This window comes from Leguminivora glycinivorella, chromosome 17, assembly GCF_023078275.1.
Source record: "Leguminivora glycinivorella isolate SPB_JAAS2020 chromosome 17, LegGlyc_1.1, whole genome shotgun sequence".
NCBI lineage: Eukaryota > Metazoa > Arthropoda > Insecta > Lepidoptera > Tortricidae > Leguminivora > Leguminivora glycinivorella.
The window spans coordinates 101,048-114,446 of NC_062987.1; the positions used below are offsets into that span (position 1 = coordinate 101,048).

At 41.9% G+C, this 13,399-nt stretch overlaps 1 protein-coding gene across 1 annotated transcript; it reads left to right on the plus strand.

The window, feature by feature from the left end:
* The first annotated feature begins 6,050 nt into the window (after positions 1-6,050).
* On the plus strand, positions 6,051-9,976 carry LOC125235314. Its single transcript, XM_048141845.1, has 2 exons — positions 6,051-6,215; positions 7,084-9,976. Exon 2 carries the CDS (start codon positions 7,911-7,913, stop codon positions 9,369-9,371), a length of 1,461 nt encoding a protein of 486 aa, XP_047997802.1. The 5' UTR covers positions 6,051-6,215; positions 7,084-7,910; the 3' UTR covers positions 9,372-9,976.
* The last annotated feature ends 3,423 nt before the right edge of the window (positions 9,977-13,399 follow it).

Below are 13,399 nucleotides of genomic sequence, written 5' to 3' on the forward strand. Positions count from 1 at the left end.
ATAAATGGTATTATTAGATAGATCTAGTGCTAAATTATCAAAATATTATAAAAGACTAACATATTTATTTATGACCAGCTGGAAAAATTCAATAATGTGGCATTTTTTACAAAAATTTGGTGCTAGTTCATATTTGAGGACATCGTATGCAAAAATTAAAGCATAAAACTGTCAAAAATTACTTAAAACACTAAGATTAACTAATAATAATTAAAATAAATATACATTATCCATAGCAAAACTTATTCATCTTATGAAATAATGCATTAGAAACTATGGCGGCGGCAACGGCTGGCAATGTACTGAAACTTGTTGGCAATCGTGACTCTTTCGATTCGTTTGAGGCAATCATATGCTAAAATTAAAACATAAAACCGTCAAAAATTACTAAAAATACTAAGACTAACTAATAAAGATTACAATAAATATACATTTTCTATAGTAAAACATATTCATCTCCTCAAATATGCATTAGAATGTATAGCGCCGCCGTCGCATATAACATACCGAAGCTATCTTGTCTCTTCCGATTCGTTTAAGGCCATCGTATGCAAAAATTTAAGCGTATAAATTACTTAAAATACTAAGACTAACTAATAAGGATTACAATAAATATACATTTTCTATAGTAAAACATATTCATCTTCACAAATATACATTAGAAGAATGTATGGCACCGGCGGCCGCATATAACATACCGAAGCAATCTTGTCTCTTTCGATTCGTTTAAGGCCATCGTATGCCAAATTTCAAACATTAAAGTGTAATACTTTTATTATGAAGATCAAGTTCATTGTAGTTCAAATTCAGTAAAGTAACATATTAATATTCTCAAATAATGCATCAGAATCTGTAGCGGTGCGGCGACAGTAAATGGAACCGACGGCGGTTGCTTGAGAATTTGGTCTTTTTAATGTTCATTCATTCATTCAAATAGCTACACACTTACACTTAGACGACCTGCTAAGCCGCGGTCCTGGGTTCGAATCCCCGTGAGGGTATTTAATTGCGTGACGAACCCAGATATTTATTCCTGAGTCATGGAAATTTCTATGTATAATAAGCTTTGCTTAGTTTGGGGCTAGGTTGATCTATGTAAGGTGTCGTCCAATATTTATTTATTTATTGATATGTACAGTACTTTTTTTGGTGGTGCGCAAGCCCCGCAGTGTTTTCACGCGAGGCCGCAGGCCGAGCTACAAATAGATTGTGCTCCCACGCAGAATACTTTTCGCCGCTTCGCTTTTAAGACACTTTTATTATTGCTCTGTGTAGGAGCACTATCTGTCCACAGCTCGGCCTGCGGCCTCGCGTACTTTGGAGCGCCTCGGGGACGCTCCGGGCCTTCGGCCCTAAGCGGAGCTCGGCCTTCGGCCTTCGCTGGGTTTCGAAGCTCAGCGTTGGGCCTCCGGCCCGCCGCTTCGCTTTTTAGACACTTTTATTCTTGCTCTGTGTTCACTATCTGTCCGCAGCTCGGCCTGCGGCCTCGCGTACTTGGGAGCGCCTCGGGGACGCTCCGGGCCTTCGGCCCTACGCGGAGCTCGGCCTTCGGCCTTCGCTGGGTTTCGAAGCTCAGCGTTGGGCCTCCGGCCCACCGCTTCGCTTTTTAGACACTTTTATTATTGCTCTGTGTGGGAGCACTAACTGTCCGCAGCTCGGTCTGCGGCCTCGCGTACTTAGGATCGCCTCGGGGACGCTCCGGGCCTACGGCCCTACGCAGAGCTCGGCCTTCGGCCTTCGCTAAGTTTGGAAGATCAGCGTTGGGCCTCCGGCCCGCCGCTTCGCTTTTTAGACACTTTTATTCTTGCTCTGTGTTCACTATCTGTCCGCAGCTCGGCCTGCGGCCTCGCGTACTTGGGAGCGCCTCGGGGACGCTCCGGGCCTTCGGCCCTACGCGGAGCTCGGCCTTCGGCCTTCGCTGGGTTTCGAAGCTCAGCGTTGAGCCTCCGGCCCACCGCTTCGCTTTTTAGACACTTTTATTATTGCTCTGTGTGGGAGCACTAACTATCCGCAGCTCGGCCTGCGGCCTCGCGTACTTGGGATCGCCTCGGGGACGCTCCGGGCCTTCGGCCCTACGCGGAGCTCGGCCTTCGGCCTTCGCTGAGTTTCGAAGCTCAGCGTTGGGCCTCCGGCCCGCCGCTTCGCTTTTTAGACACTTTTATTATCGCTCTGTGTGGGAGCACTAACTGTCCGCAGCTCGGCCTGCGGCCTCGCGTACTTGAGAGCGCCTCGGGGACGCTCCGGGCCTTCGGCCTTCGCTGAGTTTCGAAGCTTAGCGTTGGGCCTCCGGCCCGCCGCTTCGCTTTTTAGGCACTTTTATTATCGCTCTGTGTGGGAGCACTAACTGTCCGCAGCTCGGCCTGCGGCCTCGCGTACTTGGGAGCGCCTCGGGGACGCTCCGGGCCTTCGGCCCTGCGCGGAGCTCGGCCTTCGCCCTTCGCTGAGATTTGAAGCTCAGCGTTGGGCCTCCGGCCCACCGCTTCGCTTTTTAGACACTTTTATTATTGCTCTGTGTGGGAGCACTAACTGTCCGCAGCTCGGCTTGCGGCCTCGCGTACTTGGGAGCGCCTCGGGGATGCTCCGGGCCTTCGGCCCTACGCGGAGCTCGGCCTTCGGCCTTCGCTGTTTCGAAGCTCAGCGTTGGGCCTCCGGCCCGCCGCTTCGCTTTTTAGACACTTTTATTATCGCTCTGTGTTCACTATCTGTCCGCAGCTCGGCCTGCGGCCTCGCGTACTTGGGAGCGCCTCGGGGACGCTCCGGGCCTTCGGCCCTACGCGGAGCTCGGCCTTCGGCCTTCGCTGGGTTTCGAAGCTCAGCGTTGGGCCTCCGGCCCACCGCTTCGCTTTTTAGACACTTTTATTATTGCTCTGTGTGGGAGCACTATCTGTCCGCAGCTCGGCCTGCGGCCTCGCGTGCTTAGGAGTGCCTCGGCCTTCGCCCTTCGCTAGGTTTCGAACTTGCGAAGCTCAGCGTTGGGCCTCCGGCTCGCCACTTCGCTTTTTAGACACTTATTATTGTTGTGCCTGGAAGCGCTGTCTGTCCGCAGCTCGGCCTGCGGCCTTCGCTAGTTAGATTACGTCCCCTCCTTAGTAGCGGTGATCCACACAACGTTTCACGTTATCCATCGCGGCTGTGTCCCTGACGCAGCCTACCTTAATTTTTTTTGTAGTCGAGGTGACGAATGTAAATTGGATGCATATTTCACGATATTGTAGTACGTTTATAAGACTAAAAGCACATATCTTTAACTGCAAAGCGCAAGATTAATTAGAAATTATATTAAATAAGCTATAATGAAACAAAAATAAGATCACATAATTAAATAAGTATGTGATAGATTTAAATGCACGGTTTCTAAATTTATTACAACTTATTTGAGTTATAAAACTTATTTTAGCTGTCAAAGTAACGGTCCGTGCAATACAACTCGTTTGTTTATTATGATTATTATATATGTTGTTGTGTGTTCTTTGTAAATTGAGTCTATTTAGTTTTAGTAATAATTATAGGAGAGATATTGTTTTTGGCACAAAATTATATAGGAATGTAACGTCTGGGAATGAACAGTTGCGACTGGAATCTATTTTAAAGTTATAGGTTTATATTATATGCACAATGAGGAATTCCAATGAGTGATTAATTTAATATTATGCAATAACCTACTTTAAGATTGGGATATGTAAATCTGATGTTATATATGCAATATAAATATCTGTGTTTGTAAAACAAGATGTAGACTATAAGAAATTCAAAATAATTTAGCTGTTACCATAACGGGCGTAAGAAACTATGAGATTCATTTAGCAAGAAATTCCATCTTGTGTTTTTCTTTTATTTGTGTATCGTCAGAATAATTTCATATTCAATTTAATGTTGTTCCATTGTTTCAATGTATGTTTTTAAATGTAGTTCCAGCGTTCCAACTCTATTTAGCAAGAGAGAAAACGGGAAATAGTCGTGTATTAATTATCTGCTAAATTAGATGGAATACTGAGTGCTCTTTCTCGTTTTAGAATAAATTTACCTAATATGTCCCAAATAAGTTTGTAAAATGTGGATTCAGTGCAGCTCAGCAAAAGAAGGTCGTTATACTGCTATCGCGCAGGTATAATACGCTATAGGCTACAAAATGTCCAACGAATGAGGACATTCTAACAAAGCAGGATGGCCGAGAGGGCCAGAGGTACTTACAGTTGAGTTGCACTGGATGTACAGATATATACATATATATAAATATTTTTTCTCTTTCTATTCACTGTATTGAGTCATTTATGTAGTGGTTCGTCGCTACCTACTATCTTATCCTGATTGAATTACTAACCTGACATAATGGCTTGATTTGTGAATAGCTGATACTAGACCGATTGTAGAACACTTTAATCCAGCTGGGTTCGAGTGACTGAAAACTAGTTGATAGTTTTTTTTATATTAGTTTTGTTCAAGGGTACGTTCATCCCAAGTTTTCGGGTAGATTACAACGTACAAGTTAATTTAAGTTAATTTTAAAAATAATTGTTAAAGCTTGTTTGATTCCTTTTATCCATGTGTTGTGCCTGGGACAGGCACTGGGTCAGGATGGTCGACTGTTAAGAATCTCATAACTTCACAAATTATTTATATAATATTTTTAAGACAATGTTAAATATCTCATAATTTTACCCAAAGATTGGTATATTTTTTGTATGTTGGCAACCCCGGCGGCGCGAGCGCGGGCTGTCAGTTAGTTTTCTCGGCGTAAAGAAGTGAACTTTGTTTTCTGTGACGATTCGTAAAATAATAATAAATAGCACGAAGGACCCCTTTTGGAATCTTAATTACTATGTTGGTAAAATAATGTACTATAAAGTCACACACAGGTCGAACGCGATTAATTATAGTTATTTGTTATACAAGGGGGCAAAGTTGTATTTAAACGCCGAGTGTGGAATTGAAAAAATAAATAATTAAAAAATTAAAAAACACGACTGCGGTTTTAAAGCGAACTGAAAAAGTGAAAATAATCTTTAGATATGCTGGTCAGTCAACTTGATTAATATAAATTAGAATACTGAGTGTTTAGTCAGGTTCATAAATAGCTAAAGCAAAAGTTAATGCTCATGGAGAATATCGTGACCGTACCTGGATATTTTATTTCCATTGCAGTCGAGGGACAATGGACAAAAACCTGACAAGAAGGTCCCCCGACTGCAATTGAAATAAAATATCCAGGTACGGTCACGATATCCTCCATGACCATTAACTTTTGCTTTAGCTATTTATGAACCTGACTAAACACTCATTATTCTTTTTTATATTTTTCAAGTTTACTGACCAGCATATTTAAAGATTATTTTCACCTTTTCAGTTCGCTTTAAAACCGCAGTCGTGTTTTTTAATTATTTATTTTATTTCTTACATTTTAGTGACCACACAAACGAACCATAATTATTTTATTTAGGTCATGTTGTTGGCTCTTGATATTTTAGCATGAAACGTGTAGGTAACTTTATTTAACGGCATTCGCTTTTAGACACTTGTACTTTTGTTCTGTGCTTTAAGCACTGACAACATACCTATTGCATAGCCATAACTCGGCTACGGAGGACAGAGAAAATGGCACACCGTAACAACAACACTCTTTCTCTGCATCCCCACACAAACAGATCCTTCACTTGCCAGCAAAACTACAAATACTTTCGCTTTATTTAACTAATACTAATGAGTTACCACGTAAAACTCAGCAGAATAGTAGTGACGCAGCCCTGGCCCGGCGTTGGACCGCGTGCATGGTGTCACGTATAACGTGAATATTTAGTAACGCATGCTCAATAAGTTATTTGTTGCCTTGGATTATATTTTTTTTTATATACCTACTTACGCTCACTTAATTATGTATACAGTTTCAAACTTATCTTCGTACTATATCTACTCATTAATATTATAGGTACTAAAATAATTCAACGCACAGACAGATTTCCTACGCTGTGCTAGGTATTTTATATATACGTACGGCGGACCGGTCGGGCCACTGGCCACCTCGCCCTTCCGCCGCGCACCGCGCGGCACCCGCTCTCGCGGCCGCTGCGGCCCGCCGACATTCCGCTCCCAGTCTTACCGCGCACCAGCTGTGCGCCCGAGCGTAAGACCTTGTCCGCGGAGCGATCGCTACTGTGTGGACGTAATCCATATTTTAATTAAAATTAAGTATTTGATAAATTCTGTGAATCCCATACTGGGTAAGTGTTGCATTAATCATTTTATCCTGCTTACGTTTTGTTAATTACTGCATTAACCAGATCATAGAACATAGCAACTCAGAAATACCGTTATCTGCACCTTGTACTTTCTTTGTTCACATTGAACACGTGTTAATTTTGCAAGCCCATCCATACATTTTGATCATTTCATTAAAATTTCTTATTGTTTTATAGTGGGAATCATTTAATTAATGTGAATTATTAGTATTGTAGAAATAATCCTATTTTCATTAGTCTAGTCTGTAATTGCATACTTACATAGTAATGGGCTTATGCTTCTACTACTTATCATACATTTCTATTTCTTTCTCTTCCGCTTTACTTTCACGATATGATTTTATCTGTTAACATTCTGTTTTCCTTTGCTTATAAATAATACCTAAAATATGCTACAGCGCTCCTTATGAAAAATAAACTATAAATGTTATTCGCTTAATTTGCTACATATTCAGGTGTTATTTATAAGGAGAGGTTTCTTCTTTATGCTATTCTTTTTTTATTTTTATCACGCTGCCTTCTTCTTGTAATGTTACGAGAATCTGATTTTGCTATCACAGAACACTAGCGTTATCTGCGGATTTGCTTGCACAATTGTTTTTTTTAATTATTATTTTTTTAATGTTAATACTAATAGAATTCGTTTCGACATGTTACTATGGCATAATTACTTGAATCTGATTCTCGTTTCACCGCCTCGCTTTCCATGTACCTGGACTGCCCATCACACTAAATGATTGCTACGTTGTAAATAATACCCACCCCTGCTGGTGCAATAGCGTGTGATGGTTAGCAGTCCCGGCCGGATTTTTAAACACACGCCTAACCTATGCTATTGGACGCGTTCCAGGAACTCCCTACGGGGTCGGCACGTGGCCGTCTTGACCTTGGGCTTTGGAAGGCCTATGTGACCACCTCGATGGCAAGGCTACCATCGACAGCTACCACCGCGTCGGCCTAGGACGACCTCGACCTTGACCTTGGATGACCTTGACAGTGGATGACCTTGCCCTCGACTTCCTTCGCTTCTGGACGCCAGTCAAACTCAACCACGCTACGCACAGCCGAGGGACGTGTGGTATTATACAAGGACACCGACCAGTTCTCCGGTAGTCAGACCCAGAATCTAGGCTCAGAACCCACTATCTTGAGTTAGGCTTTGTTGGATTAATTAAGAATAAATTTAATATTACTTAAAACTTAACTACTTAAAACTATTAATATCCTACATCTTAGTATTTTAGACTTAAAGGCTAGACTTTAAATATAAATCGGAAACCTAGACACATAGTAGATATACCTTGTACGTTTTAATAGATAAATAAATTGTTTTTTAACTTTGTATTTCTTGCTTATTATGTCCCTATAGTATTTTCCTATTAGGTAAAATAAACGTAGGTGACAGTTGGCGCCCAACTGTTTGTTTTAGATTTTGGGTCTACTGGAGGGCTGGTAAGTTTCCTTTTCTATCAGCATTATTGGTGTCGGTGTGTGCATGTCGCAGATTAGAAGTTAAGTAGTTAAATTAGGTTCACTTTAGTTAAGCGTAGTTAGGCGTTGTTGTTAATAGTCCGTTACTTATAGTAATCTTTCCTCAAAGTAAAAAAAAAACTAGATTGATTCTTGCAACACTTATCTAGAATTTATTATAAAAATATACAGCTTTTAGAACTCAAAATGTCTCACCCGATCAAGTACTTACAGTTGACTAAGACAGAATTGATTTATGAAGTAAAAATTCGCGCTGAGGAACCTAAAGAAAGAGTAGAGGAGTTAAGGCAACAAATATCTAAGCTTGCTATTAGATTTCCATCTGAAGAAGTACTCGATTCTTGCTATGATTTTGATGACGACATCGCCGGTGTGAAACACACTCTAGCTAAAGCAGCAATTAATGTAGCTTGCCTTAAGCAAGACCCACAACAAAGGAGTTTACTCGAACGCACTCAAACATTCCTTAACCATATACACCACAGGCTTAACAGAATTTGTTCACCTGACGCCTCACCCGAAAAATCGGCTTTGCTAAATGAAACCAAACAGTTTTACAACGATCAATGGTCGTCCTTCCAGGAAATCTTAGCGTCCCTGCCTCAGGGTGACGCTCAACCGACTGCTGCCCCCAAACGCAATAAAGCATTAGCAACCTCTAACCTTACCTCCCAGGACAACTTCACCGACGACTCCAGCGAACTTAATACGAACGCTGATATCTCAAATCCAGAGGGTGCAAATAATTACAATATCAAGGTTACTTGTGACCGTGGTCTAAGCTCCGATATATCAAAACTTAAATATGACGGTAAATCTTGCGTTCGGGCTTTTATTGCACGCGCTAAAGAGTTCCGTCTTGCTAAAGATGTCACTGACAAGAAGATGCTCTCATTGGCTACGGAAATATTTACAGGGGATGCCTTACACTGGTTCCGCAGTGTTAAGGAAACTGTTCATTCATGGGAGGACTTGCTGAACATGCTAAAGAGCGATTTTGACGTTGCCAATTTTGATTATCTCATGCGCAGGGAAATTAGTAACCGTAGTCAGGGCCCCTCTGAGTCAATCACTGTCTACCTAGCGATCATGCATGGCATGTTTAGTAGGCTGGACGCAATGCCAAGTGAGAGAGAACGTCTTGAGATCATTTTGCACAATATACGTCCTTGTTATTCGAGCGTACTTGCTACTTGTCCCAACTTGAACTCACTCACTGAATTACGCACGCTCTGTAGGAACTACGAACAAATAAAGGCTCGATCTGATAATTTTAAGGAACCACCTGCGGTCTCTTCGTCTACCTTAGCACCCGAGTACTGCTACCAGCCTAGAAAGGACGCTATAAAGAGTAGCTCAAAGGCCGGTTCCGCCAACTACCAGGCCACTCCGAACTATTCGCAAACTTTTTCTAAGCCTAGCTTTAGTAAATTTCAGAATGTCTCAGCTATTGCGGAAAACAAATATTGCTACCGTTGCCGTGTCAATTCTCATTCAATGAGAGAATGTACAGCAGAGCGTACCATTCTTTGTTTTAAGTGTGGCCTTCAAGGTTTCCGTTTTCCTGATTGTCCACAGTGTCACCCCTCAAAGAAAAAGGAAACTTGTGCCATCGAACCGCCTACCGAAACGGTTCCAAAAAACTAAATGATGAAAATTGTTGCACACCGCGACACGAGAATTTAGACTGGGAAAATTGGCTCGTGACCATTCGTAATTTCTTCAATACATATAAGGTTGCAACAATTTTCAATTCAAAACCCACAAACGATCCTCGACCATTCATTAAAGTAAATATCGGTTCCAAGGTTCAAATGTACGGCCTCTTAGACTCCGGGTCCGCCTTAACTATTATTAGCGATGACACCTATTCGTATCTCTCTAAAATTAATCCAGACTTACAGTTAACCGATAATGATAATTCAAATATTACCGGAGCTGGACGCAACAAGTTACACTGTCTGGGTTACTTAGCGTTACCTGTTACTTTCAAAAATACTACTCATGTGTTAAAAGTGTATGTTATTTCCAACTTAGAAAATTCCCTTATCCTCGGCGTTGACTTCTGGAAGATATTCAATATTTTACCTAAATGGCTAGACAACATTGATTACCTCTCTCCTCTTGAACATAAATCTACGCAAATAGCATCTATTACTCCTGATATACACTTGCATTCATACAAGCACCTTGAACCCTCACAAAAAGTAGTAGCTGACGAATTAATTGCGCGTTTTAATGACATTTCATTTGAAAAAAGGGCCTGGGTAGAACATCCTTAATAACCCATCGAATAGACACAGGTGCAGCAGAACCTATTAAGCAAAGGTATTACCGATTGTCGCCCGAAAAGAAACGGATTATTGGCGAACAGGTTGACGAAATGTTGTCTTTAGGAGTTATTTCCCCGTGTGAAAGCCCTTGGTCTTCTCCTGTTTTAGTCGTTCGTAAGAAGGATGGCAAACCGCGTTTTTGTCTCGATAGCCGAAAATTAAATGCAGTCACAAAAAAGGATGCCTACGGTTTACCCTACGTCACAGAGATCTTAGACAATTTAAAAAACGCGAGATTTTTGTCCAGCATTGACCTGTCTAAGGCTTTCTGGCAGATACCTATCCATGAGCCTGATAGGGAGAAAACTTCGTTTTTTGTGCCAGGTCGCGGAACTTTTATGTTTAATGTAACTGCTTTTGGTCTCACTAATGCTCCGGCTACGCAACAGAGATTAGTAGATTCCCTTTTTATTCCAGATTGTGAGCTTAAAGTCTTTTGTTACCTAGATGACATTATTGTCATAAGTGAAACTTTTGAGGAACATGTCTCTATCCTTGGACGCGTTCTTGAAAAACTTAAAAAGGCTAACCTTACTATTAATGCTGAAAAGAGTAGATTTTTTAGAGAATCTTTACGGTACCTTGGGTACGTTGTCGATCAACAAGGCCTGCGCACTGATCCAGAGAAAGTTCTGGCTATCGTTAATTATCCGGTTCCAACTAACAGGAAGGAAGTAAGGAGTTTCTTAGGTGCTGCTTCCTGGTACCGGCGTTTCATACCTAATTTTAGCTCTATAGCGGGTCCACTCAATAAGCTTACATCATCTAAGAAGTCCTCGCCTCCTTTTGAGTGGACAGATGACGCGGCAACCTCTTTTGAAACCTTGAAAAATTGCCTAATTCAGGCCCCTGTCCTAGCCTGTCCCAATTTCAACTACGCTTTTGAGGTCCACACCGACGCTAGTAACTACGGTATAGGTGCGATGCTGTGTCAAACTATCGGCGGTGTAGAGCATCCAGTTGCCTTCATGAGCCGGACTCTTACAGGGCCTGAAAAAAATTATAGTGTAACAGAAAGAGAGGCCTTGGCTGTAATTACAGCTCTTGAACACTGGCGGTGCTACCTGGAGAACGGACGTACTTTTACAGTGTTTACTGACCACTCCGCCCTCAAATGGTTTCTTTCGTTGACAAACCCTACTGGGCGTCTAGCTAGATGGGGTGTTAGGTTGTCAGCCTTTGACTGTATTATCAAACATAGGAAGGGTAAGGACCACATAGTCCCGGATACCTTGTCGAGATGTGTCGTAGCTGCTGTAACAGCTACTGCTACGCTGCCGGTCACCTGTGACAAATGGTATTTGGGCATATTTAAGGGTTGCTTAAACTCCCCAGCTAGTTATCCGAACTATATAATAGATGGTAATAGATTGTTCAGACTTATGAAAAACAAAAATCCTCTTACCACCGAGTTCGATTGGAAGGAGGTCCCTTACTCAGAACAACGCTTAGATGTGCTGTCTAAGTACCATAACGATCCAACTGCGGGTCATTTCGGGGTCTTTAAGACTTATAAACGTGTCACCCTTTCTTATTACTGGCCAAAAATGTACAAGGATGTCGTCAACTATGTTTCTAATTGCGAGGTTTGCCTGGCTCATAAGGACCCAACCCACGGAACCCTCGGTAAAATGGGAAGACCAAAAGACTGTTGCAGGCCTTGGCAAGTTATTTCCATTGATTTTGTTGGCCCCTTGCCTGTTAGTAGGAAACAAAACAGCTACATACTTGTAGTGATGTGCTGTTTCTCCAAATACTGTCTCATGTTTCCATTGCGCCGTGCTACTGCAGAAGCCACGTCTAAAATACTCGAGGACAACGTGATCCTTGTACACGGGGTACCTCAAACTATTATTTTAGACAATGGCTGTCAGTTTGCCAGTCGGGAAATGGAACATTTATTTAAAAGGTACAAAATACCAAATGTCCACTTTACTCCTAAGTACACACCCCAAATCAACGTCGTGGAAAGATACAATAAAACTATTGTCACTGCCCTGTCAACATTTGTCGGAGAAGACCAAAGAACATGGGACGTAAACCTTCCAAAAATTCAATTCGCGATGAATACTTCTACAAATGAAGTAACTGGGCAAACTCCCGCGCTTCTCGTGTATGGTCGTCAACTGGTTACGTGCGGGTCGCATTACTTAGATAATGACAACCCAAACGAGTTGATATTTTCTCCACGAGAACCTTATGCGGAAAATCTTGGCCACTTAGCTGATATCTTTGACCGTGTTCAAACTACATTATGGCGAAGTCACCAAAAGAACGCTGCAAGATATAATACCAGGCGTAAAGATGTTGAATTCCAAGTCGGGGACATAGTTTTTAAACGAAATTACTTTCAAAGTGACAAGGCCGCTTATTTCAGCAAAAAGCTCGCGCCTAAATTTCTTAAATGTCGAGTAAAAGCTAAACTTTCGCCTTTAGTTTATGTAGTCGAGGATATGTCAGGGCGTGATCTTGGTACCTGGCATATAAAAGACTTCAAAATGTCCAACAGGGCCTATTTACCATAATTTGATATCCCCGTGTAGGGACGGGTAGTAGAATACATCTCCCTACCGCCGCCAGAAAGCGTGACGTAGGAGCCGTCTAATCTGAGCAGCTGAGTTCGTAAGCTTACGTAAAACCAGGCTGTACTAATTATATACGTAGTTTAAATTTATTGTAGCTTTGTTTTTAGTATTATTCCAATTTATTTCTTCTAATATAGTTCCTACTGGCTATTTATCAAAAGTCACAAAGGTCATTCGATCCCTTGTAAGGATGGCCTAACCATGAGCGGGTGGTGACTTCATACATGTTTAGTTTTTTTTTAACAATAAAGTAATGAAATCTTTATAAGTTAGACATTTCTCTAGACGGATTTTTCCTAGGAAAAATCCTACTCTAAGAGAGGGGGTACTGTCACGTATAACGTGAATATTTAGTAACGCATGCTCAATAAGTTATTTGTTGCCTTGGATTATATTTTTTTTATATACCTACTTACGCTCACTTAATTATGTATACAGTTTCAAACTTATCTTCGTACTATATCTACTCATTAATATTATAGGTACTAAAATAATTCAACGCACAGACAGATTTCCTACGCTGTGCTAGGTATTTTATATATACGTACGGCGGACCGGTCGGGCCACTGGCCACCTCGCCCTTCCGCCGCGCACCGCGCGGCACCCGCTCTCGCGGCCGCTGCGGCCCGCCGACATTCCGCTCCCAGTCTTACCGCGCACCAGCTGTGCGCCCGAGCGTAAGACCTTGTCCGCGGAGCGATCGCTACTGTGTGGACGTAATCCATATTTTAATTAAAATTAAGTATTTGATAAATTC